Source organism: Pteronotus mesoamericanus, unplaced genomic scaffold, assembly GCF_021234165.1.
Source record: "Pteronotus mesoamericanus isolate MK-2021 breed Mesoamerican mustached bat unplaced genomic scaffold, CSHL_Meso_final contig_52, whole genome shotgun sequence".
Lineage (NCBI taxonomy): Eukaryota > Metazoa > Chordata > Mammalia > Chiroptera > Mormoopidae > Pteronotus > Pteronotus mesoamericanus.
Genome location: NW_026555189.1, coordinates 7,957,512 through 7,984,453, shown reverse-complemented (window position 1 = coordinate 7,984,453; position 26,942 = coordinate 7,957,512). Strand labels below are relative to the sequence as shown.

Below are 26,942 nucleotides of genomic sequence, written 5' to 3'. Positions count from 1 at the left end.
CGCGGTGTGATAGTAAGGGAGGGGTGGATGGGGGGGCTTCTAAAATGATGGAGTGATGGGATTCCTCTTTCCCCGACTAGAAAGGTGCACAATAAGATCCTGCCTCCAAGGTGGACGGGCAGCAGACTGGATTTCCAATGTGCTCAGCTGGAGTCTCGCCCAGGAAGATCCGAACTACTCCAAGCAACAAAGCGACTTTCAGTCCAAAAGGCCTTTTAACGCCCTGGACTAGAGTGGCTTTGGGCTGAGATCCCTCGTGGGGCCAGACCGGGAAGTGCGCCTCGAAGGTTAAGAGAACTCCCGCGTACCCCACACTCCAGCGGGGCTGCTGCCCACCTCGGACATCCTTTTTGCACTCCCAGAAATTAACAAGTTACGAGGCTCAAGTTCTAAACAGGCCTCCGAGAGGAGGTGCCTCCAAATAGCCTGTTCTTCGGCAGAGACAAAGAACAGATCTACCGAGACCCCAACAAGCCCCACGTGCAGGGGCGGGGCTGCGGCAGTGACGCCACAGCGCGCGTGCGCGAGTGAGATCACGCGCCGACGTACCCTTGCTCCCGGGGACCGTAAAGCGCGGAAGGTCGCGGTCCCCGCTTCCCCGGAACTCTTTATTCCTGCCGCCCCATCCCTCCCAATTTCTGTCCCCTGCCCCTTTCTGGTCCCCGGACCCCTGGTGACTGTTGTGGCTGCGGCTGGTCTTTCGCCGGGCATTGCGGAGCGTGGAACCCGTGGGCGCCCATGAGGTAAGGAGTCCGCTGTGGGGCCGCTGTGACGCCCCCGTCAGCGCGGGCCGTAGCGCCCCGGGACCCCAGCGTTCCCTCCTTCCGCTTTGGACTGGCTCAGGGGTGGTCCCCGCCGTCCCTCGTTTCCTGTGGGTTCTGACTGTTGTCCCGAGAAGGGGCGTCCTGGCCCCAGGACTCCGCCGGCCCGGGAGTGGGTCCGCCTGATCTCCCTCAGCCTCTCGGCGGCCGTGCTCCGTGGGGCGGAGATTGTCCCGACCTCGGGGACCCGTGCCCGGCCGCCGCGCACCGGCTCTTCAGGCGTTCGGGGTGACCTCGCTTCTGGCTCCCCGCCTCGGGCTTGCTCACCCTCACAGCGCAGATGAGGCTGGTCTGGCTCGGTCTTCCTCGTCTGCAAGTGGAATTTGTTTCCTGCGTTAAACGTGCAGTGCACCTGTGCTTCGCTACCTAGTGAGAGAGATGCGGAGTCCGGCAGCGACTTGCCTGGAAAAACCTAGGCTGGGGCAGTGTCTTAGTGGATGGCCCCTTGGGTCCGACTGGATGACCCTCGGCTTTGATTCGGGAACCTTGAAGTGCATTTTGCCTAAGCGTGCGAGCGAGACACTGGAGGAGGACGCGGGGTGTGGCTGGGCGGTGGGTGCGGCGGGCTCAGGGACACACTTTTCCGGTGCTTATGATTTATTGACCAACGGAGATGCGGGCGGGAGGAGATGGTGTCAGGGATCGGTGGGGGGAACGCGCCGGGCCCGGGAGCACACCTTTCCGGGGCTAGGGATTTCCATTAATTTCTTTAACTTGCCTGGTCACCTGGTCCACTTGTTGGAAAATACAGCACCATGGACCAGCAGTTACCAGAGTCTGCAGAGAGGGAGCCTGGGAGTCTGTGTTTTCGGGAGGTGTTCCCGTGCGTCTTTGGCCGAGGCAGGTGTGGGAAGTGTTCTCTTAATCCGCGCGTAGTCGCCGGGTCTTCGCTGCGGCCCGCAGCGCGGGCGTGCACGGCGCGGCATCGCGCGGGGGAGCAACTGAGAGGGAGCTGGAGCTGCCCTCCTGCTCTTGTTGGGGTGAGCAGATCTGAGCTTCAGCAGCCCCCGTATTGAGGTGGTTTAGCAGAAATGATTCTTAAAAGAGGATATTATTAAATCATTTTATTTTTTAAAACTACAATTTATTTTGAATCAAGTTATATGTTTTATTTCTTTGTCTTTGACATATTCAGTTTCTTTTCTACTGTTGTTGCCGCTTTTGCCATCAAACTTTGCCTTGCTTTTGCCATTGGGTTCGCCAAAAAGTTTGTTTAGATTTTTTCCCTAGAATGTGAAATTGTCTTCAACTTGGTTCACAACAATTTTGTTACATTGTATTGTGACAGCTGTCGTATAAGCATGCATTTAAAAAAAAACTTTTCAAAAATGGTGAATTTTTGTGCAGCCATTTCAATATTGAAGATGGTAGAAAATACACATTTTTGGTGTATTGTGCTTTATTATCAAGAATGGTAAAGATGTAATTGAAACGTAAAAAAAGAAAAATTTATGCTGTGCATGGAGAAGATTCTGGGACTGATCGAATGTGTCAAAAGTGGTGTGTGAAGTTCCTTGGTACTATTGACATTTTAGCCAACTAATTCTTTGCTGTGGGGCTGTCTAATGCATTGGAAGATGTTTAGCAGCACCCCTGGCCTCTGTCCACGAGAAGCCAATAGTGGGGCATAGCCGACATACTCAAAATATCCAGATCAATAAAGTAAATGGTGAAATGATAATGTGTCTTTTATGGAAAAAAATCATATGGACTTTTTGGCCAACCCAATACCAAGCCTATTAGAATGGTTCCTTCCTTTCATTGTTGCCTGCCCTATGAATCAGTCAGTCATATTCTCTTTCTCCCTTCCACCTCCCCTCCCTCTCTTCCAGCTTCTCTTCTCTTCTTTTTCTTGCCTTCACACTTCACTGACTCTAATGAAGGTTGTGGTGAACACAAGTCAAAAATCCTTTTATCGGTTTTTAACACCTTGAGCATTTAGCATTATTTATTTCATTTTGAAATTTATCTGTTGTTATGTCTCTTCTACCACTTTTGCAATTCTCTTTTCTCTGCTAGGGCATGTGCCTTGTGATTCTGTCCTCCCAGCTACCCTTTCTTTACTCATGCAGTTTTATTTTATTTCTTTTTTAAAATTAAAAACATTTTAAATTAAAGTTAGTATGCAATATTAGGTTCAGGTGTACAACATAGTGATTAGTCATTTATATAACTTAAGAAGTGATCACCCCTATAAGTCTAGTACCTGTGTGACACCATGCATAGGTATTACAATATTATTGACTATATTCCTTAAGTTGCACTTTACATCCTTGTGACTGTCTTGTAGCTGGAAATATGTCCTTCTTAAACCCTTCCCCTTGTTTCCCGTCCCCCAGATGCCCCTCTCATCAGATAACCATCAGTTTGTTCTCTGTATATATGAACTTGTTTCTATTTGTTTGTTTCTTAGATTCCACATATAAGTGAAATCACTGGTATTTGTCTTTCTCTGACTTACTTTGCTTAGCCTAACACCCTTTAGGTCTATCCACGTTGTTGCAAATGGCAAGATTTCATTCATTTTTATGGCTGAGTAACATTCTATTGTATATGTGTATGTATATGTGTACCACAGCTTTTTATCCATTCCTCTATCAATGGGCACTTGGGTGGCTTCCATATCTTGGCTATTGTAAATAATGCTGCAGTGAACATAGGGGTTCATACATCTTTTTGAATTAGTATTTCGGATTTCTTTGTATAAATATCCTGAAGTGGAATTGTTGGGTCAGTATGGTGGTTCTATTTTTAATTTTTGAGAAACCTCCCTACTGTTTTCCATAGTGACTGCACCAGTTTACAATCCCACCAACAGTGCACGAAGGTTCCATTTTCTCCTCATTTTTGCCAACGCTTGTTGTTTGTTGATTTATTGATGATAACCATTCTGATGGGTGTGAAGTGATGTCTCATTGTGGTTTTAATTTGCATTTCCCTAATGATTAGTAATGTTGAGCATCTTTTCATATGTCTATTGGCTATCTGTATGTCCTCTTTGGAGAAGTGGACCCACTTCATCCAAAGATGCTCATTGAGGTCCTGTGCCCATTTTTAAATCAGATTGGTGGTTTTTCTTTTTGGTGTTAAGCTGTATAAGTTCCTTAAATATTTTGAATATTACCCCCTTATCAGATGTATCATTGGTGAATGTCTTCTCCCAATCAGTAGGGTGTCTTTTTGTTTTGTTGATGTTTCCCTTCACTGTGCAAAAACATTTTAGTTTGAAGTAGTCCCATTTGCTTATTTTTTGTTTTATTTCCCTTGCTTGAGGAGACATATTAAAAAAATACTAAGAATGATGTCAAAGAGTTTATGTCTTATTTTTCTTCCCAGAGTTTTATGGTTTTGGGCCTTACATTGAAGTGTTTAATCTGTTTTGAGTTGATTCTTACAGATGGTGTAAGAAAGTGATTCACTTTCATTATTTTGCATGAATCTATTCAGTTTTCTAAACACTATTTATAGAAGAGACTATTTATTCCATTGTATGTTTTTGACTCCTTTGACATGGATTAATTGACCATATAGGTGTGGCTTTATTTCTGGGCTCTCTATTCTGTTCCATTGATCTATAGGTATGTATATTTAATACTATTACTATGGTATTTTGATTACTACAGTCTTATAGTATAGTTTGATTTCAGGTAGCGTGATACCTCCAGCTTTGTTGTTCTGCAAGATTGCTTTGGCTATTTATTGTCTTTTGTGGTTCCATATAAATTTTAGGATTTTTTTGTGGTTCTCGGCAGAATGCCATTGTTATTTGGATAGGAATTGCATTGAATCTGTTGATTGTTTTGGGTAGCAGGGACATTTTAACAATGTTAATTCTTCCTATCCACAAGCATGGTAAACCCTCCTATTGTATCTTTTTTAGTTTTTTTCATCGTCTTACAGTTTTCAGAGTACAGGTCTTTTTTCTCCTTGATTAAAAAATTCCTAGGTATTCTTCCTGATGCAATTGTAAATGGGATTGTTTTCTTAATGTCTTTTTCTGATAGTTCATTACTGGTGTATAAAAATGCAAGCAATTTCTGAGTATTAATTTTGTATTCTGCTTTACTGAATTTATTTACTAGTTCTAATAATTTTTTGAGGGATTCTTTATATTCCTATATGTTATATCATGCTATCTACAAATAATGACAGTTTGACTTCTTTCCAGTTCAGATGCCTTGTTTCTTTTTCTTGTCTGATTGCTGTGGCTAGGACTTTCAAAACTATGTTGAATAAAAATGATCAAAGTGGCCCTGACTGGTGTGGCTCGGTTGGGCACTGTTCTGCAGTGTGAAAGGTCACAGGTTCGATTCCTGGTTGGGGCACATACCTGGGTTGTAGGCCAGTCCCCAGTCAGGGTGTATACAAAAGGCAGCTAACTGATGTTTCTCTCTCACATCGATGTTTCTCTCCTTCTCTTTCTCCCTCCCTTCACCTTTCTCTAAGAATAAATAAGTTAATTAAATCTTTTTTAAAAAGTGGTCAAAGTGGACAACCTTACTTTATTCCTGATCTTAAAGAAAAAGCTTTCAGCTTTTCAGCCTTGACTGCAATGTTGGTTTGTCATATTTGGCCTTTATTATGTTGAAGCATGTTTCCTCTATTCCTACTTTGCCAAGAGTCCCCCCCTCCATAAATAGATGCTGGATTGTGTCAAATGCTTTTTCTGCATTTATTGATGTGATCATATAATTTTTATCACTCATTTTGTATATGTGGTATGTCACATTAATTGATTTGCAGATGTCAAACCAGCCTTGCATCTTGGGAATAAATCCTACTTCATCACGGTGTATAATCTTTGCAGTGTATTCCTGAATTCAGCTTGCTGATATTTTGTTGAGGAAATGAATGGGTTAATAACTAGTAACATGTTATTTAGCTTCCATGTGTTTGTATGTTTTTTCAGTTTTCTTCTTGTCACCGATTTTTAGTTTCATACCATTGTGGTGAGAAAAGATGGTTGATATGATTTAAATCATCTTTAATTTAGTGGGGCTTGTTTTGTGGGCTAACATGTGATCTATCTTGGAAAACATTTCGTGTGCACTTGAAAAGAATGTTTATTTTGGGTGAAATGTCCTAAAAATATCAATTATGTCCTTCTGATCTAAAATATCATTTAAGGCCACTGTTTTATTGTTAATTTTCTGCCTGGGTGACCTATCCATTGATGTCAGTGGGGTGTTACAATCTCCTATTATAACTGAATTACTGTCACTCTTTCCATTTATATCCGTCAATATTTGCTTTATATATTTAGGCGCTCCTACATTGAGTATGTAGATGTTTATGAGTTATAATCTCTTATTAGAGTTATCCCTTTATCATTATGAAATGCCCTTCTCTGTCCGTTGTTACATCCCTTGCTTGAAAGTATGTTGTCCACTATAAGTATTGCCAACTCAGCTTTTTTTCATTTTCCAATTGCATGAAATACCTTTTTCCAACCCTTTCAGTCAGTGTGTTTTGATCTGAAGTGGGTCTCTTCTAGACAGCATATATACAAGTCTTGTTTTTTTAAGATTATTTCTTTATCTTTAATCTTTGGCATTTTAATTACAGTATGGCTTGGTTTGGAACTCTTTGGGTTCATCTTTTTTGGAACCCTTTGCACTTGCTGGACTCGTATGTCTATTTCCTTCACCAGGGTAGGGAAAGTTTTGTCATTATTTTTTCAAATAGGTTTTCAATTATTTGCTTTCCTCTCTCCTCCTTCCAGCACCCCCATGATGGGAATGTTGGTATGCTTGAAGTTGTCCCAGATTACAGGTTACAGGAAGATTAGCTATGTGGGGAAGCTTCTATCTTGAGACTGCTTCATAGGGACTAAGGATGGGAGTCATGGTGGCAGTCACAAGTTGGCCAAAATAATTAGTCCTCAGTTGGATGAGATTTCTCTTGGGACACTATCTGTGCCTGCATTGGTCTCAGATCTGAGCGTCCTTTCTGCTGGATGGGCGCCAGCACCTTGGCCTTTGACAATTTAGGCTGATGGGGAACCGACTGGGGGCTGAGGCTGGTGTAGAACATGGTGGTGGTGACTTTACTAGCCATGTGCTGCCCTGATGCCCACTTGTCTGCCCCCTGTGTTGTATTAAATTCTCATTTTACACCTCAGTGACCGCATAGTTCACAAGCAGGTCTTACTTCAGTCGCATTTTGCTGTTAGGTTAGTTTTGTTCAAACCCTGCCTTTGTCCCATTCAGCCTGTAGTAATTCATTACAGTAGAGTGGCTCAAGTCAGACCAAGTATCCAGAGTCTTCTGTGGTCTGGCTCCACCTGCCTCAGTTCCTGCTACCAGCATTCAGAGAGAGTGAGGCCTCCAAGTCCAGCCCCTTACTGTCATCCACAAACACACATGGCTGGACTTGTCTGTAACTTCATTGTGCGCATTTCCCGTCTCTCTTTGTCCAAATTTTACCCCTTCAAGGCTCAGTTTAAGTCCTGTTGCCTAAGTAATACCTTCCGATGGCCACGGCCTATACTTTTCTTTAACTTATATTTATTGTCCTGTAGAAACGTGCGCTTGGTTACACCCTGTGACTCTTGTGTGCAAGTGATCCGCCTGACTAATCACTGTCTGCTTTTCTAGAAGAAACATATGGCACCTTAAGTCTCCACCACATCACCTGTGGAAACACGAGGCCATCCTTTACTTAGGCCTGTAACCCTGTCTCTCTTTCCTTCCCTAGGATCCCCCGTCTCTGTTGTTGCCTCTCCTTTCTTGCCCATCTCTTTCCCTTTACTGGGTCATCCCATAGCAGTGATGTATTCTTAACAGCTCCTGTCTTTAAAAGCAACCAGCTAACTTTGCTCTACCCTGCATTCTTCCCCCACTTCTGTCCCACTTTTCTGCTCCCTGTCAGAGCAAACTGTAATGGAGCTGTCTGCACACCTGTATCTTACTTATCTTCAATTTGCTCTCGCCTGTGTTTCCCTGAAAATGTTCTGGAGGACACCAGGACCTCTGTGCCAGCAAATCCTGGTGGTCACTTGGCCGCCCCGCTCCACCCCTCGCGCCCTCTGCAGTCAGCTTCTTCTTGGAACACCTTCCTCTCTCGGCTTCTGTGACCCCTCTGCCTGGCGCTCTGTCTGTCATACTGACTGCTCTTTCTTCTCTTCAGCCACTCGTCTTTATCTGTACAGTCTGATTTGGCCACAGCATCCAGTCCTGTCTCTAGTCTTTTCTTCCCTTCCCAATCTGTAAATGCTGGGGAGCCTCAAAGTTGTTCTTCCTCGAAATGTTAGGGCTTTAAATGTTGTTTGTGTGCTAATGACTCCCAAGCCTCCTTCCCAGTGTCAGACTTGTGTGTCCAGCTGCTGCCTAGTGCTTCCATGTGGATGCCAAGTGGGTGTATTGTACTTAACATCTGAAAGTTGAACATTCAGAGAGCCTACATGCGTGACCCATGGGCATGAACGACGGTGAGGGGAATTGTTTGAGGGAGTTGGGGGTGCTGGCTTGGGGGGCAGGGGGGATTCAGGACAACTGTAACAGTATATCAACAAAATATAATTAAAAAAATAAAAGTTGAACATTCAGATGAATACACACACACTCCCCTTTGGCTTCCCAGCCTTATTCCCTATTCCTTCCTTCTCCTTCACGCTATGGTAAGTGGCCCCAGATGCTTAACCCAGAAACATAGGCATCATCCTTATTCCGACTTTCTTTGTATTTTAACATAATTTGTTGGCAAGTAAGTGCTGTCATTTCTGCTTCCAAGACAATCCAGTCATGTCTCTGACTCCCTTGCCACCATCCTTGTCCAAGCTACCAGGATGTCCCCCTGGACTACTGCTGCAGCCGCCTAACCCAGCTCTGCCTGTCCTCTCATTCTGCAGTTCAGCCTCCACCGTGGAGCCAGGCTGACCTCGGAAAATAGATCTGATCATCTCATTCCCTTCTTAGTATTTTCTTTGGCACTGAGAATAAAATCCCTGCTTTCAAGGACAGTGTGTAATGGCTTTCTGTCTGTGTCTCCAGCTTTATCTTAGATCATTTCCCCCTCAGTCCTCATGCTGGGGACACGCTGGCCTCCTTGCTGCTCTTGGGTTTATCAAGGTCTGTCCCACTTGTGGGCCTTCGACACACTCAGTCCTCTGACTGGAACACTCAGCTAGTTGGTTCCATTTCATCCATCACATCTTTTCAAATGTCATCTTTCCTGAATGTGGTATTAATAATGCTCCTAGATACTCCTCGTGACTTCTTGATTTGTGTATTGCTGCCCCCCCCGCCCTCTCTCAGATGTAAGTTACTGAAGGCAGGGACCTCTTCATTATTGCTTGCTGTTGTATCGAACCTAGCACAATATCTGAGACTCAGTTAATCCTCACATATTTGCTGAAGGAATGATGATTGTTTTTTGTTGTATTTTTTTCTCATGAATCCAATGCACTCAATACAGTGGAATGAAATATGTTTGTTTTTTTCTGTCTAGTTCGAATGCTTGGAATCTTCTGAGCTAAGTGAGAGCACATCTCCCATTGCTGACAGACGTGATGTTTTACCGGTTGCTGTCAGTGGTCCAAAGACACAGAACAAGCCGAGGATGGCAGAGCTGGTCCCCAGCCAGAAGCAGTGCATCAGCGGCCACGACGCAGTCCGTCGCCCTGCCTGCCCAGACGCAGGTGGTCATCTGTGGTGGGGGAATCATGGGCACATCTGTGGCCTATCACCTGTCCAAGATGGGGTGGAAGGACATTGTCCTTTTGGAGCAGGGCAGGTAAGGATTCAGCTAGACATGGATTCCTTCCTTCCCTCTCCTTTTGGTGATATTGTCCCACCAGTAGCTAATCAGTGTGGCTCTATAGCATGAGAAGAATCACAGGGGGAAATACTGTACTTTGGGGGTTTTTTTTGGCGATGTTTAAAACTCACGTTTTATGGTTTCAGAGAGCTGGCAGGTTCCGACAAACCAAGTCTCTGAAACGTATTTATTTTAGGTTCACAGCACATCTTGTTTCCCTTTCAGGCAGCAACATAAATCCCGTGGGCCAAGACCTTCCTCTAGGAGTCAAAGTGAAATTGCCTGCATTCTGCTCTATTTCAGCGTTGTTGTTTTTTTTATTTAAGTAATTTATTTTGAAACAGTTTGAGATTTACAGAACAATTGAGAAGATATGAGGGAGTTCCTATAAGACTCACCCCCAGTTTCACTTGTTACTAACATCTTATGTTAGTGTTTTTGTCTAACAACATCAACACATTATTATTAACTATAGTTCATTTGAATTTTTCATTTTTTCCCCTAGTGTTCTTTATCTATTTAAGGCTTTTGGGTTCTATTGCCTACCACAAACTGGGCATTTTTTTTATTTAAAATTTATTTTTAAATATTTTTTTAAAAAAGATTTTATTTATTTTTAGAGAGAGGGGAAGGGAGAGAGAGGGGGAGAGAAATATCAAGGTGCGGTTGGCTCTCACACTCCCCCTACTGGGGACTGGGCCCATAACCCAGGCATGTGCCCTGCCTGGGAATCAAACCAGAGACTCTTTGGTTCACAGGTCAGCACTCAATCCACTGAGCCACACCAGCTGGAGCAAAATTTATTTCTCAAAAGGCAATTATTCGCATGAGTCCAGAGAGAAAATTGTAGACGAGTGTGTAGGGAAAGTCTCTCTTCTGCCCCTGACCTCTAGCCTCAAGTTTTCCTCACTGGAGGCAAGTTAAGTTACTGGTGTCTTGATCCAGATACTCTCTCCATTTATGAGCACATATGTATTAAGTATGTATTCATGTACATGGGTGTTCATTTATTTTTTCCCTATTGTATGCAAGTGGTAGCATTCTTTAAGCACTGTTCCTTATCTTGCTTTTCTCAAGGTTCCACATTGTTGCATAAAAGCTTTCTCGTTCGTTTTTTTATGGCTGTAGAGCATCCCATTGTGTAGGTGAATTCTAATTTTGAAATCAGTGTTGTGTTGATGGACATGTAGGTTGTTTCCATCTTTCGATATGACAAAACAATGCTGTAGTATGGAACTTGAACTTGCTGCATTCACAGATATGTGAGTCCAGCCAGTATCTTTTTGGATCTGTCCTGCAGGCTGGCTGCTGGTTCTACGAGGTTCTGTGCTGGTATCGTGAGTACTGCCAGGCACTTGAGCATCGAGCAGAAGATGGCAGACTATTCAAACAAACTCTACCATCAGTTAGAGCAAGAAACAGGGATCCAAACAGGTAAGCAGGCGGTCTGCCATTTCCCGGTCTCCCTGCCCCCAGACTTTCTTCCTGGGCACTGTGTCTGGTCCCACATGAGTTGGCCTGGGGATTGGTAATGCACACCCAACTTGTAGTCCCAGCTCTGCCACCCGTCGGAGTATTTATTACCTTGGGCAAGTCTGTTCACTTTTGAGCTGTCTTTGGTTCCCTGTTTTTAAAATGAGGGGATTCAACCAGAATTCCAGATCCTTTTCAGGTGATATAACTTATTATGACATGAAAGTTCTTCTGAGCCATTTCCTATATATTTCACTCAAGAAAGTACAGCAAGTAGCAACACTGGCTCTGACAGGAGGAGGAGGAGGAGGAGCTTAAGCTTAGGTGCTTGATAGTTCAGTCATAGTTCAACCCATTGAACTTCACCAAATTGCTAGTAAGGCTATTCCTGACCCTAAAGCATTCACATATTTCTCCTTAGCTGTGTATTTAGGGGTGGATGGGCACAGGGAGTTGGGTGCAAACTAGCACTGAAATAAGGAAGGAACTGTTCCAAGAAGGGGAACTGTTCTGGCTATGGTCCCGTACGATGGAAGGTAGAAAGGCTGTTGGAAGATGGTCAAAGCCTAGCAGTTTACTGTAAGGTGACAGATTAGCCAGAAGCCCAGAGTTGAGCTTGCTGTCATGGCTGAGGAAGCCGTTTGGTGAGCGTACTGATTATCATGAGAGGGTAGGTAGCAAAGCCCAGTGATAAAATTCCGGACACATGTATGTCAGGGTGGTTCTCTTGAAGACCTTGTGTAACTCATGTCACAGATAACCTAAGACTAATCCTGACACAGGGTAGTAGCTTTTCTTTCTTGTACCAACTAGAGCAGCTCTGCTGTGTGATCAGAGTGTAGGCTCAGTGTATGGTTTACCTCGCTGGCCCATTTAGAAATTGTATGACATATGATGATATTTTCATTAAGGAAAGATATTTGAATTATTTGAAATTTTGAGTTTATAACATTCCCATTTGATATAGTTTATATTTTCATGAACTGTAACTGTATTTGCAAACTATAGAGTAAGACAGACTGGTAACTAGGATTTCATAGCCACGGAGTTGGAGCGAGGAGCTGCCAGGAGAGGAATGAGAGGCCTGGAAGGAAGAGGTTGTTAGTTCTCGGGCATGTTGCAGGGCCAGGACTGGGGTGAGGAGAGTGTGTATGCTAGGGTGGCCCTGCACTGTCACAGAGCTGGGTGCGTGCCTCCCTACACAGTGTACCCTGCGTGCCTGGGCTCCCCACGCTGTCATTGGACTTGGCCAAGGCCCCTGCTGAGAGGCAGGCCTCTCAAGAGAACACAGTGAAAGTATTTCCTGCTGCTGCGCTGCCTCTGGCTTTTTGCTAGGAAGGTGCCTACTACGGGCAGGACAGGCAGGAAGCAGTCCCTTTGGTTGGATTCAGTGATGGCAACCAGGTACTTGAATCAGGTGCCGACCAGGGTGTGAGTCAGAAGAGGGTCCACATAATGGGCCCAGAGATGGAACAGCTGACCCCGGGCCATTGGGTCTGACACTAGTGTGTTGCCGAGCCTTGCACCCCTTAGGGGGTTGGATTCAGAGGAATCAGGGTGATAGGCTCCTTTTCTACAAGGTGAGGTAGCTTAGCATTCTTTCTAGATCACCATCTGGAACCTTTATTGGCCCTGACTTCTCCTGATGCCTGGGCGGCGGTGAGGAAGGCAGGAAGGCGAGAGTAAGGGGGTCGCCCTCAGTCGCTCACCCCCGCTGTAGTTCCCCAGCGGTGCGGCGGAGGCTCCGTGGAGAGGCCTCCCATCTGGCATGTGTGCAGGTGTGCCCTGCTGTGGCTGCTTCCTTCAGCGGGCTGCTGTTGAGCCATTACTAAAGATGAAGTGACACGTGTGCAACCTGCTCATCCTCTGATAGTTCGCTTACTTGAGGTGCGTGTTTGCTGTTGTTAGTCAGGTTACCCAAGGACCCCGAGGCCTTGTTCCCCGACTGTGAATGGAGTGTCCGCGGTGCAGCGGTGTGAATATGATACAGCCTGTATCAAGGTGAATGAGTGCGGTCATCTAAAAGTTTTTATAATCTTTTGAAAATATTTCATATATTACTTCATCTCATAATGAGGGTCAGTCTCTTTTAATGTGAAATTCAGGGTGTGATTAGCCCACAGATCATTGGACTAGTCTGGTAAATCTATTTTTAAGCACCAGTCTCTGAAATTTTAGTCCTCTATACAGACATCGTCATGCCAGTGAAGGGTATATATATCTGAGGATTTCAACAGAACTTAAGAAAATAAATTGTTCTCATTGTACTTCCTTCAAAGAGAAAACTGATTGATTCAACTTTTCCTTCATAAGAAGTGAGTCATTGCACTTTAGGAGAATTGTCATTGACCCAAGCATAACACCGGTTGTGTCAGGTATGTTGATTACAAACAACAGAAAATGACTCTGGCCACCTTGGGCAGAAGGAGTTTGTTGGAAGGCTGTTGGGTGCCTTAAATTTGGCAGGAGGTGGCTGGCGGGAGGCCCCGCAGAGGCCAGGACATGGGTGCCCACAGCAGGCAGTGCCTCCGGTAGAGCAGGGGCCGTCTGGCCTGGGTGCTCTGCACCTGAAGTGCATGACTTCCAGCCATTCACCTACTTGCTCAGGACTGAGTATCCCAGGGATCTGATTGGCTGAGCTCAGGTCACATGCCCACTGGCTATACTGCGGTCCACGCCCCTGAGGGCCAGTGTCATACATTTTCTTCACCAAAGGTTATACTCTCACCAAAACTCGGGGGAGAGAATCCAAAAAAAAAAGTGAAGAATGTTAATGGAATCTGGGTTACCTTCCTCTCCAAGAGTTTTTTAAGCAATGGCATCTTTTATTTTTATTTTTAAGAATGATTTTATGTGCATTAAAGTCTCATTTGATCGTCACACAACTCTGAGCTGACCGTGCCGGGGTGGCGGCATCCCAGGGCTCGCCCCAGGCCTTCTCCCTTACACTCTCTCGCGGCCTTGTCCTCTGCCGCCCTGCGTTTGTCCTGGCCTGGCTCAGTCTGGGCCAACTTTTCTTACAGGTTACATAAGGACAGGCTCCGTCTTTCTGGCCCAGACTCAGGACCGGCTGGTCTCCCTGAAGCGTATCAACTCAAGGCTGAAGTATGTATGCGGCTAGAAGCCTGTCCCGGCTTTACTGTCACACTGACCTCTGCCAGAGGGCCAGTGAATGTCATTGTCCCCTTGTGTTCTGTGGCAGCGTTATAGGCATCCCTTCCGAGATCATCTCCCTCAAGAAAGTGGCTGAACTGCATCCTCTCCTCAATGTGCACGACCTGGTGGGGGCCATGCACGTCCCCGAGGATGCAGTTGTGTCCTCTGCCGATGTGGCTCTCGCCCTGGCAAGTGCTGCCTCCCAAAATGGTAAGCGAATTTGGGATCAGGAAGGAAGAGGCTGTCTACGGGAGCATCTCACAACAGGCAGTGGCACTGGCTCGGCTACCATTTTATACTCTGGCTTTTTTTGTTTTAATATACTGTTAGTATTTTTTCTCAGGGGCACATTTTCTTACTAAAATTCTAAGGAACTGCTTTTAGTACTGAGTTAGTACACTTCAGACTTAGAGAACTCTTTTCAGCCACTGAACTTGAGAAGTTCCAAGATTGGAACACACCTTGGGGATATAATCCACAGCTTGGATCATGCCTCAGGTTTGGAATGAAGGAGAGGAAGACACATCAGTGTCTGTGGTGTTGTGTACTTTGAATGAATTCATGATGTGGACAGATTAGGGTTTAAGGTGCCCTATTTGAACTTTTCCCCCCACCCCTTTTATCATTCGTGAAATTTAATTGTGCGCGAAAGTCGGTCACTAAATTTGCCTGCCATTTTTAACCTTGGACAGCCTTATTTACAGTCTCTGGGTGTGGTTCCTAGGAGTTTTTTGTCTTTTTGAAATTAAAGCATTGACCGGCCTTTTCAGTACTGCCTGTGAGTTGAAAATCTGCTACAGATGCCTTGATTCTGGAACATCAGAGGACCGATGTCCCCACTCTTTCTTTACCTTCGAACAGGGGTTCAGATTTATGACCGGACAAGCGTTCTTCACGTGATGGTCAGAAAAGGTGAAGTTACCGGCGTGGAGACAGATAAAGGACAGATCGAATGCCAGTATTTTGTCAACTGTGCTGGTCAGGTAGGTCAGCAACAAGAGGGGTCTCTGGTTTTCTTATTCACCTTTTATCTGGGATTTTTTTTTTTGGCGTAGAGACTTCAGATTCTGTAGTGACACACTAAACAGATGTCGGGGACCACACTGTTTCCTGTGTGGGCCAGAAGACTCAGGGTTCTTGTCCTCCTCATCAGAAACCGGTACTGTCCCTCCGGCAGAGCTGAGTGACCTTCACCTTCCTCCTCCCTGGGGGAGCAGGGCTTCCCGCCAGGAGGGCCAGGAAGCACTTGGGCGTTGACATAAATTTTTGACATTGGTTTTTTTCTGTGGCGTTTTATTTTGTGCTGCAATGTAGCAAATAAAGTATTAGGCTGTTTATTGTATCAAGAGCATGGATTCAGTTTCCAGAACACTAAGCTGCTTCTACTTTTAAGACAAATTGGTCCTTTCCGTTCACTCTACAGTTCAAAGTGGTTCAGGAATACTTCCTCTGTGATTGGTACTTGGGGTTTTTAGTTGAGGCTAGGCATTTTGTTAAAGGGCCTCATTTGCTCCCCATGAGCTCCTTTTACTAGCTGGTAAGTCTGTCTGCCTTTGATCGAACAGTAAGTTTTATGGTTTAAAAAGTCTAGTGTTGCTCCCCATCCAAATAATTAAACTACAGCAGGCTGCATCTTGGTTTTCCACACCTGACATTGTAGCAAGAGCACACACAAGCCACTTGAAATTAACTCTTTTCAAATGGCTGAACTTGCTCATCTGTCTTTTTGTTCCTCTTCCACCCACAAATCAATCTGTCCATTTGTAGTGGGCATACGAGCTGGGTCTGGCCAACGAGGAGCCGATTAGTATCCCGTTACATGCCTGCGAACACTTCTACCTCCTGACTCGCCCCTTGGAGACCCCTCTGCACAGCAACACGCCAAGTGAGGACCTGCACTTTGTTTTTAATCTTGTTTCCTTGCCACTGTTCTGTCCTCTGAAAAAGAAGACTTTCTGCTAAGGACAGACTGTACCCGAAAGAGTCTTTTCTAGAGCATGTCACAGGGAGGTAGCCCAATTCTGACTTTTCTTTAAGAACTCTTTATGATAGGATGGCCAAAGTGGTCGTTCCACCTGAGCAATTTTTTGGGGTTTTTTTCCTGCAAGCTAATTGTAATCCCAGACAGAAGTCTAAATTGATAATATTTAGAATTAACCTGGAGTTTTGGACTTGAATGCTATACATTATAGTAATGTCGTAGGTGATCTGTAAACTCAGGATACCGGTGACCCCAAGTGCTGTAGGAGAGGGTTTGATTTCATTTTGAAGGTCTGAATCCTTGGAATGGGCTCGGCAACCCCCCCTTCTCAGGCTTTGTGTGGTGTGGTGGCAGCTATGTAGTCTGGTTGTGAGGGCTAGTCAAAGCTGTTAAGCAAGTGACCCGGTGAGGGGTACTCAGAGAAACAGTGTCTGCTGTAAATCTGAGAGGGAGAGGCCTCCCGGATGATCTGGAAAGGTATTTTAAAGCTGCTGTGTCCATGGGGTGCTGTTTGGTTAATCAAGCCAATAGCGGGTGTTTCTGCTTTGCTGTTGTCTGTCCATTTAGCAGGATGGCCTACCTTTAATCCCTGTTTTTCTCTTCTCCTCCCCACCCCCTTGTCATTTCTCTTCCTCAGCTATTGTGGATGCTGATGGCAGGATTTATATTCGGAACTGGCAGGGTGGCATCTTGTCTGGAGGCTTTGAGAAAACTCCGAAACCAATTTTCACTGAGGGCAAGAACCAGCTGGAGATTCAGAATCTACAGGAGGACTGGGATCACTTCGGTGTGTGAATTAGATAGTAATAATAATGCCCTGTGCTTGTTGAAGATACTACATTTTTCAAAACATTTCCAAGAATATCACTTTATTTGATCTTTGAAACAGCCCATTGTGGAGGTTACAGAGGGCAGGCTGCAGAGTTTGCCTGGGCTCAGGACAGTTACTGGGAAACAGATTCAGAAGACTAAATCTGGTTAATGGACTTTTGGCTTATTACTTATTCAACTAAAATCACTGCTGAAATTTTAGGCTAGGAGAAAATATTTTCTTAGGGTTTCATATAAGAAAAAGAAACTTTAGAAAATATTATTTTGTTAATATGGTCGTTTACTCAATTTTAAAACAACTTTTATTTATTGAATAGTTAATATAGTCACATGGTTCTAAATTTAAAAGCTATGAAAGGGTTTAAAATGAGGAGTTTCCTTCCCACCCTTAATAGATTTTTTTTAAAAAGATTTTATTTATTTCGTTTTAGAGAGAGGAGAAGGAAGGGAGAAAGAAAGGGAGAGAAACATCAGTGTGTGAGAGAGACATTGATCGGTTGCCTCTCGCACACGTCCAGCTCGGGACCCGGCCTGCAGCCGAGACATATGCCCTGACTGGGAGTCAAACTGGTGATCTTTCAGTTCACAGGCTGACGCTCAAGCCACTGAGCCACACCAGACAGGGCAGATTTTTAAAAATCTTTTTACTGTGGAAAATTTCAAGCTCTTAAAAGTGGAGAGCATAGCACAAGGAAACCCACGCGCCCATCAACCAGCTCTGGTCTGCCACTGTCCCGCTGGACCACTCCTCGGTGACAGACCGCAGACGGGCTGAGCGTCTGTCTCTGCAGCTCTTCCAGCTTAGGGAGCCCTGCCTGCCCTTTCGTCGCACCTCTCTCGGGTGCCGTGTGGGAGCTTCTGCACCAAGCCCTCGAGATCCTTACCTGCATGCACGTGTCTTACCGGCTCTCCCATAGCTCCTTCCTTTTCCAGAGCATCTTCTTTCTCAGTCTTGGTGCCAGGCGCTCCGTAGGTGTGTTCCATAATTCCATCCAGGCTTCTGCTTTCTGATAAGTGGCCCAGTTGGCTCTTCTTAGAAAACCTCTCCCAAGAGATTCTATGACAGCAGAGGGAGTTGGGAGTTTTGAATTCCCTGAAGCTGAGGACTCTGTTTGGCTTTGTCTGTACTGCTCAGAGCCCCTGCTGAGTTCTCTCCTGCGGAGGATGCCAGAGCTGGAGACTCTGGAGATCATGAAGTTGGTGAATTGCCCCGAGACCTTCACACCAGACATGAGGTGCATCATGGGCGAGTCTCCTTTGGTGCGGGGCTACTTTGTCCTGGCAGGAATGAACTCCGCTGGCCTTTCGTTTGGCGGGGGAGCTGGCAAGTAAGTCTGTCTCACACTGAGCTTGCTGGGCTTCTTCCTTTCTAGAATTACTTGTTAAAATGGCATGTAATGTATTTAACCCGGCATGTCAGTAATAAGAAGGTACATGTAATTTTAGTGTCTTCTTCAAAATAATTACCATGGAAGGGGTCTCCAGACATTCCTGAAATGTCGTCGTTCAAAATGCTTTTGGGACTCCTCTTTTGGAGTTAGCCCTGGAGACTGTGGGGCAGATGTTTTTATGTACTCTTCCAGTTGTAACAAATATAAGTCCTTTGAGTGTCTGCCTAAATTTGGAAATATCCATGTGGGGTGAGAATAGATGATCAGGCTGAGTATTATAAGTTTTTATTTAAAAATTACATACTAATAAAAATTAGATAAGCTGGTCATGAAAGGACAAATACCGTATGATTCTCTTACATGAGATAGTTAGAATAGTCTAATTCATAAAGGCTGGAAGGAAAAAAGTGGCTGCCAGGAGCTGGGGTAGTGAGGGAATGCGGTGTGATTGCTTAATGGATGAAGAGTTTCAGTTTGGGAAGACGAGAAGAGTTTTGCAGTTGGATAGAGGTGAAGGTTACACAACGGTGTGAATGTACTTAATGCCATTGAACTTCACACTTGAAAGTAGTTAATAGTCAATTTATGTTATGTGTATTTCCACAATTAAAACAGAATTTTGTTTTAAGTAATGAGAGCCTTTTTTCTGGAGTGAACTGTAGATGGCAGAAAACAGTTACAGAAATGGAGTTACCAAAACCCTTGATGCAGAGAAGTGGTCAGATAACTGTATGCCTTCCTGAGGGGACTGTTTCACAGAAAAAAAACATATTGGATGTATTAATGAGAATGTATTCATGTATATTTTAGTCTTATTTCTTCCTAGATGTGCCTGTTTCTTAAACATTTTCTAGGGAATCTTACCATCAGAGCTAAAATTCTTGTAGTGGTCTTGTCAGAGCAGTAAAGGGATCTGTGTTTGTTTCTTCCGGAGAAGTTAAGGAAGTCACCCAGAACTGCTGAACCAGTTCCTGACAAGATAGGATTTTTCATCCTGTTGGTTTTGATTCTTGGTTCATTGTTGAGAGTATCACATCTGAGGCCCCGCAACTGCCCCACCCACAAACAGGTACCTCGCTGAATGGATGGTGCATGGTTATCCCTCAGAAAACGTCTGGGAACTGGACCTGAAACGTTTCGGAGCCCTCCAGAGCAGCCGCACCTTCCTGCGCCACCGTGTCATGGAAGTCATGCGTAAGTGAGACTTTACCCAATTACACCTGCCTGCAGGTGTCTTATTCGGGTCTGTTCTGTGATTCAGAAGGACAGATTTTTCCTCAGTTCTTAATAATTGCTTCAAGTTGAGCTTCTTATGTTTGACTGTTCCAGTCCTGTGTTGGGGACATTGTGTTTCATGTGATATTTATAGAACATTTTGTTTCTTACTTTTTTTTAAAGATTTTATGTATTTATTTTTAGAGAGAGGAGAAAGGAGGGAGAAAGAGGACAGAAACATCAGTGCGTGGTTGCTTCTCGCACTCCCCCTCCTGGGGACCTGGCCTGCAACCCAGGGATGTGCCCTGACTGGGAATCAATCTGGTGACCCTTTGGTTCACAGGCTGGGAATCAATCCATGGAGCCGCATCAGCCAGGGCTTTAGAACATTTTACCTTGTGTATATTGTCCCTGTTCCCTTCAGGTGCGGGACAGTAGAATAGGACTTATAGGTGGTAATTCCTGTCAGATTCCAGGCAGCAGCTTCTTGCATGTTCCCAGCATTGCCTGCTTCCCACTGTGCCTGCAAAGATTCCCTTTGCCACAGAGAGTGCTTGAGCTCCCCACGGGGTCTTTGGGATTGTGGTTTGTTTTCCAAGGCAGAGAAAATGCCATGTTATTCTCAAAGCTTCAAGCTTCTCTGAGTGGTTTTTGTCATGAATCCATGATATGCTGGTAAGATAGAAAACCACTTCTTGTGTACGTACAAAACATACATTCCTGCTTTCTCCTTGTTCTTACTTCCCTCTGTCTTGGAAGGAGTGGCCTCTTCATTTTAACTGGCTACTCTGCCCTGTCTCCCATTTTATTTTCTAGCTTTTGTATGAGGAATTGAACCAAATCAGATTGTAATTTCATTTTTCTAATACTGAGGAACTATTTTTGGACTTTACCAAAATATGTCTAAATATTTTGGGCATATTTATGCTCAGGACTAAGTTTCTATATTGGCTGTGACCACCGTTCTTTATTAAGAATGAACTGCTTGTTTAGTAGCTGGAGGTTTCATTCCTGACGAGCATTTGGATGACCTTTAATACCTGCATGGCCCGTGGCAGAGAACCCTAGCTTTGGCAGCAGTATGTGTAACTGCTAAGGCTTCTTTATTTTTAGCAAGTATTTTGATAAAATGTTGAACTATCATAAGTCTAGATTTCCCCCTCCATAGTTACTTTAGAACCTGTGCAAATCATAACAGTTCGGATTCCTTCTTGATGGTATGACATGTTTGGTGGCATGTTCTCAGTCTCTTAAAACAAATTGCAGGCATGATGGAAAATGGGGAAGGGGAAAGTAGAACCTTAAATACCAGAGATTGACAAATTGTCACAATGTGAGAAAAGCAGCGTGGAGCTCTAATCTTCAATCTCCAACATCCCCCACTACCCCGGTGCACCCCTCTGTGAATGCTGTGAGGTCACATCTTCTCTGTGGAAAGGACTAGATATCACACTCCTCCTGGCTATTTTTACTCATTGCTGTTGCAGATTGGACATTAGGAGAAATGAATTCTGACACTGGCTTTGTTATGTGAATAATGTCACTGGGACAAATACTATGCAACCTGTCAGATTTCAGAGCCACCAGTTCAAGGCATGCTATGCGCCCTCTCATTTCCGAATGGGTTAAACATTAAGAGAGGAAATGTCCATATGTGTCTGAGATCCCAACAACACAGGCATTGTGAAGAGTCAAGTGCCATTTTCACACGCCCCCGTGACCCCCTCAGATATCACCTTCATCTCTGCTATGGAGCCTAGCAAAGTTTAAAACTATGACCTTTCTCCCATTGTTTCTTCCTACTAATTTGGAACCATAAATGTGAACAGAGACTTAGGGTCATTTGTGCGACTCATAGCTGTATAGCTATGGAGGGGTGACACCGACTCTTGCAGTATTATTCCTTCCTCCGGAGCATGCCTGTGGCACTGTGGACTGTTTGGCAGATTATGCTGCATTAGCCTGCAAAGGATGCTCTGTTGAAAAGGAGCAACTTCTGAGCCCAGTGGATAATGGATACTCAGCTCTGTGGCTTGGGCTTCATGGACACTTCTAATCTGTTCCAGCTCTGCTGTATGATTTGAAGGTTCCCCGTTGGGACTTCCAGACAGGGAGGCAGTTACGCACATCTCCTCTCTATGACCGGCTGGACGCGCAAGGAGCCAGGTGGATGGAGAAACATGGATTTGAGAGGCCAAAGTACTTCGTGCCACCAGACAAGGGTAAAAGGACAAATTCTCATTTTTGTTCACTTATTTTTGCCTTGAGAATTAATAAAGCTTATTTTTAAATATGTATGTGTTCCTGGAAGAAAAACCTGTTATGTTAAATTACACAATGAGATCCCTCCCATCCCCAATATAAATCCCCTCCTTTTCCCTCTCCCTTCTGCTCTTCTGTTCTGTAGACCTCCTGGCACTGGAGCAGAGCAAGACTTTCTATAAGCCAGATTGGTTTGACATTGTGGAGTCTGAAGTCAAGTGCTGTAAGGAAGCTGTATGTGTCATTGACATGTCCTCTTTCACAAAGTTTGAAATAACAGTAAGTATTTGGGAACCAATATAACAGACTAGGAAACGGTGCATATTTATTGAATGCATCTTTTTTTCATCTTCTCAATACTGATTCTTTAAGAACTCTGGTGTATTTTAATGTCTTGTCTTCTTCTTTTTTAAAAGATTTTATTTATTTATTTTTAGACAGAGGGGGAGGGAGGGAGAAAGAGATGGAGAGAAACATCAGTGTGTGGCTGCTTCTTGTGCACCCCCTACTGGGGACCTGGCCTGCAACCCAGGCTTGTGCCTTGACTGGGAATCAAACCAGCAACCTGTTGGTTTGCAGGCTGGCACGCAGTCCACTGAGCCACACCAGCCAGGGCTAATTGAATTTTCTTAGTAAGTCTCATTGCTGATCAGACTGTGTTACCAGCTAAATGCTCTTGTGCTCTCTGTGCTTTGTTTCTTCACCCTGCAGTCCACCGGAGATCAGGCATTGGAAATCCTACAGTACCTTTTCTCCAATGACCTTGACGTGCCTGTGGGCCACATCGTACACACTGGCATGCTCAACGAGGATGGAGGGTATGAAAATGACTGCAGCATAGCACGCCTGAACAAGCGCAGGTGAGGTCCGCTGCCGCCACCAGCGCCCTCCGCACTGGTTCCCTAAGGGGACTGTGGGAGAATGAAGCACCCAGCTCACATTTCCAGGAGACCAGAATTATACCAAAGACAAAAATATTCCATTATCTCATGCCCAGTTCATTAGCAGCCCAAGACAAAAAGAAATCGCCAGGAAAAAAAAAAACAACTGAACAGATTATGTAAAACTTGATGTGAAAAGTGAATTGCCCTTCTGAGAGAAGATGTCTTGTTGTGTATTAGCAGGGCAGTATAGTAACAGAAGCCAGAGTCTTCTGTTTGTCCTTATGTGGTGTGTCCTAGGGTTCTGTGCTACTGGTCCTCTCTGAAAGCTAAGTGCATTTGCCAGTGTTTTACTAACTGCTTTGAAAATAGCTGAGAACTTGATTGCTTCCTGATCCTTTTTTTCTGCTGCCTGGTTTTGATTACTTTTGTGTCTCACTTTCAGCTTCTTCATGATTTCTCCAACCGACCAGCAGGTCCACTGTTGGTCCTGGCTTAAGAAGCACATGCCACAGGACAGCAACCTGCTGCTGGAGGACGTCACCTGGAAATACACTGGTATTTCTCTCTGGGGGTCCTCTGGGGTCAGCTGCATGAGGACAAGCCAGGTGATCCAGCTTTGTCAGAATTCGAAGCATGGAGGAGGCTCTCTGATTATAGAAAACTGATCTCTAATACCCCCCGTGTCTTTTCAGTGACGCGTAAAATGAGTTCTTCAGTTACTGTTTTGTTCACTGCTATGTCCTCTACAACCAGCATGTAGGAGTGCAAATATTTGTTGGATGAATGAGTAAATAATTTTTACTTTCTTTTCTTTCGTTTTTTGTTTTCCAGAGTAGATTATTTTTAAAACATTTTTATATTATCTAAGTATTATTTTTTTCAAAATTTCCCCATAGGTTTTTTTTTTTTTTTAATCCTCCCCCAGAACATGCTTATTGACTTTAGAGAGATGGGGAAGGAGAGAGAGAGGGAGAGAAACATGGATGTGGGAGAGAAACATCGATCAGTTGCCTCTTACATGCATCCCGACCAGGGACCAAACCTGCATCCTAAGCATGTGATCTGACCGGGAATCAAACCTGTAGCCTTTTGGTTTACAGGACAACACACCAACTGAGCCACACCAGCCAGGGCACTTTTTTTTAAGTGAATAATTTTTAAGGATGATGTAAATTTCGTGACTGTCTCAGTGGTTCCGTCAGGGGAGCAGCCCTTCTCTAATGCCACCCACTCCATGTCTAGCACCGCCCCCCGCAACTTAATCTGTTCCTGCCCCTCACCCCACCAGGCCCTTATTCTCAATTCATCGTAGCAGCAAATATGATAAACTCCTGTTACCCGATTGGCAAACTACAGAATCGGCTTAAACCAAAGTTGTGTTCAGGCCCGTTATGAGGGTAGCTTATGTGCAGTGAGCACAAGCTGCTGTCACAAACATGAGAGAATCCAGAGGGACTGGGCAGCACCTTGCAGGGCTCTCCTCCTGGCCATGACTTGGGATGGGGGCTATTTCTGTCACGTAGCTACTGGGAAGATGAGGGGAGTGGGAATTGTGCAGGGGGTTATGTCTGGCCCTGTAAGAGGGCTCCTGTCCCATTGGTCAGGACTTGGTCTCATGATCCCATCTCACTTCAGAGGAGGCCATGGACTGTTGCCTTCCTGTGTCCCCAGGAAGAGGAAACTGTCTAGTCAGGCCCTGTTGTGCCCGCAGCCCGCGTCAGCAGGCCTGTTGGGAGAGGTGTGCTGCCCGAACCAGGCACCCCTTGGGTTGCCCAAGCGAAGCGGTGCGTTTGTGGCCTTGCCACCCAGGCCTGGTCGTAGGCGAGCAAGTCCACAACAGATCTTTCTCGTTAAGCTCTTTAGCTTGAGCGGCCAGACATCTCTTGTTCTTTTCTGTTTAGCCCTCAATCTGATTGGTCCTCGAGCTGTGGATGTGCTGTCCGAGTTGTCCTATGCGCCTATGACTCCAGACCACTTCCCAAGTCTCTTTTGCAAGGTGGGTGCTAGTCAAGTTCTAGTTTTTAGGTGGGTGGAGAGTATCTTTGATAGATGGCCATTACATCTATGTTGTTACTGTGTCATTAACCCCCCAATGTGTTGACTTTTACTAAATAAAATGACAGAATTCCTTTCTTTTTCACCCTTCAAGGTCTCCTTATTAGTAAGCATTGGTGTATATTTGAAGTGGATATAACTTCTCTGAATATCAGTTCTATATATTGCTTTCTATAGCAGTAGTTTAAAACTCAAGGTTACAGGATTACGACACAGGTGTCTGGGTTGGGCCCTCTCTCTGTGTGCTGGACTGCCTCTCTTTCATACCCAGAGTTGGAGGAACTGCTGCGTTTGTGGCGTATTCAGGTGATAAATGGTGTAGGTGAATCTCTCAACAACCTGGATAATTTTCTTATACTTGGCAACTATAGCTGAGTGAAACAGTTTGTAACTGAATGAAAGAAATAACTGAATACTCTCTAGGAAATTGCTGATTTGAGGTCCAAACAGATAGGTGTTTTTTGCCAACCTCTTATAGGCAGTTTGGCACAGTTCCTGACAGAGGCTCTCTAAAATTCAGACCAAAGTTGGGATCCGCCTACTAACTGATTTTACAGTTTCCCCTTTTCTCCATGGCAGAATCCTCACAGGAAGCCACTGGTGACGCCCTCACAGCGCTGCCTGTGCCTCGTGGAGCAGCGATCCATGTGTGTGCGCCTGCAGAGCGCTGAGTGACGTTGGGCTTCCTGTGGGAACTTTGCTTTAGTGCCACAGGACTTTCCTTTATGGGAACAGTAACTGAGAGCTGTGAACACACATTTTGAACATCAGAAGCCTGGTCTCAGACCTCAGGGTAGCACCTGAACTATCCCCTGGGCATATCAGGCATCATCTTTTGTGAGCAGGTGCCCAGGACTGTTTCCTGAGACCTCCTGAGGCGACATTTGCCTCCTGACACACCTGACTAAAACAGAGCTTGAGCAGGACTTTGCAGAAAGCAATATGCCATGCTTGTCAAAGACTTTGCCTCCACTTCCCGCCAGCAGCTTGGGTAGCACTCCCGAAGTTGATGGTAGTCATGGGAAGAGATCTTGTGAAGGCTGTGCTCCATTCCTAAGGCCCTGGATACCTGGAAACAGACCATTTTGAGGATGAAATTCTTTCATTCACATGTCTCTCTTTTAGGGTCAAAGGGTGCAGAGCTAAGGAGAAGGGTTTACTTCAGGCATCCATCCCACTTCCCTTAAAGTTTCGATGCTGACTCTCTCCCTTTGTTTCCACAGGAGATGAGTGTGGGCTATGCCAATGGGATCCGCGTGATGAGCATGACCCACACAGGAGAGCCAGGCTTCATGCTTTATATCCCCATAGAGGTGAGCAGCACGGAACAGGCATGCAGGCTGGCCCACGCCTGCTGAGCGCTGGCTGGGCTACAGAGCCGGGTCTGACTGCGCCTTGGTAATTGAATAGTCTGCGTTAAAGGAATTTTAACATGTTTAAGTTATTTTTTTCCTTTGAAGATTTTATTTTTAGACAGAGGGGAGGGAGGGAGAAAGAGAGAAACATCAGTGTGTGGGTGCCTCTCGCACCCTCCTAACCCAGGCATGTGCCCTGCCTGGGGATCAAACCAGTGACCCTTTGGTTCGCAGGCTGGCACTCAGTCCACCAAGCCACATGAGCCAGGGGTAAGTTATTTACTTTTTTTGAATAGGTAATACATTCACATGGTTTAAAAATAAAAATCCAAAGCGTTCACTTATACTTGACCAGTTCCTACCAGCTACTACCAGTGAGCTTAGTTTTCTCTGTCATGTCAGAGGTTTTTGAGCATATGGAGGCTAGGTCAAAGACACATTTAACCCCCCTTTTAGAATTACGAATAGAAACATACTGTTACTTTATTTCCTTACAATTTATCTTAGCTTTTCCTAGGAGTACCTGAAGAGAAAGAGCTCCCTCTTTTTTTTTCCTTTATTTTTTAATAGTGGCATAGTATTGTATCGTATAGCTAAATCATGATTTAATCAGTCTGGTTCTAATAGACATTTGTGGTGCTTCTAATCCTTTGCTATCATAAAAATTTCTTCAGTGTACAAGAGTGCCTTTTTTGCCCCGACCAGTGCTGCTCACTTGGAGCACCGTCCCATGAACCAAAGGGTCCCAAGTTGGATTCCCA

At 44.9% G+C, this 26,942-nt stretch overlaps 1 protein-coding gene across 1 annotated transcript in view; it reads left to right on the top strand.

Annotated features, from left to right (window-relative positions):
- Window positions 1–541: 541 nt before the first annotated feature.
- Window positions 542–26,942, top strand: part of PDPR (pyruvate dehydrogenase phosphatase regulatory subunit) — a 36,390-nt gene continuing 9,989 nt past the window's right edge. The window contains exons 1-16 of the mRNA XM_054579192.1: window positions 542–743; window positions 9,270–9,554; window positions 10,879–11,012; window positions 14,075–14,156; window positions 14,254–14,417; window positions 15,069–15,190; window positions 15,975–16,092; window positions 16,826–16,975; window positions 18,155–18,347; window positions 19,480–19,604; window positions 21,692–21,847; window positions 22,033–22,166; window positions 22,599–22,747; window positions 23,214–23,326; window positions 24,673–24,767; window positions 26,050–26,139. Of these exons, the coding sequence (XP_054435167.1) occupies window positions 9,331–9,554; window positions 10,879–11,012; window positions 14,075–14,156; window positions 14,254–14,417; window positions 15,069–15,190; window positions 15,975–16,092; window positions 16,826–16,975; window positions 18,155–18,347; window positions 19,480–19,604; window positions 21,692–21,847; window positions 22,033–22,166; window positions 22,599–22,747; window positions 23,214–23,326; window positions 24,673–24,767; window positions 26,050–26,139 (2,049 nt within the window). The 5' untranslated portion in view covers window positions 542–743; window positions 9,270–9,330. The remainder of the gene's footprint in view (window positions 744–9,269; window positions 9,555–10,878; window positions 11,013–14,074; window positions 14,157–14,253; window positions 14,418–15,068; window positions 15,191–15,974; window positions 16,093–16,825; window positions 16,976–18,154; window positions 18,348–19,479; window positions 19,605–21,691; window positions 21,848–22,032; window positions 22,167–22,598; window positions 22,748–23,213; window positions 23,327–24,672; window positions 24,768–26,049; window positions 26,140–26,942) is intronic.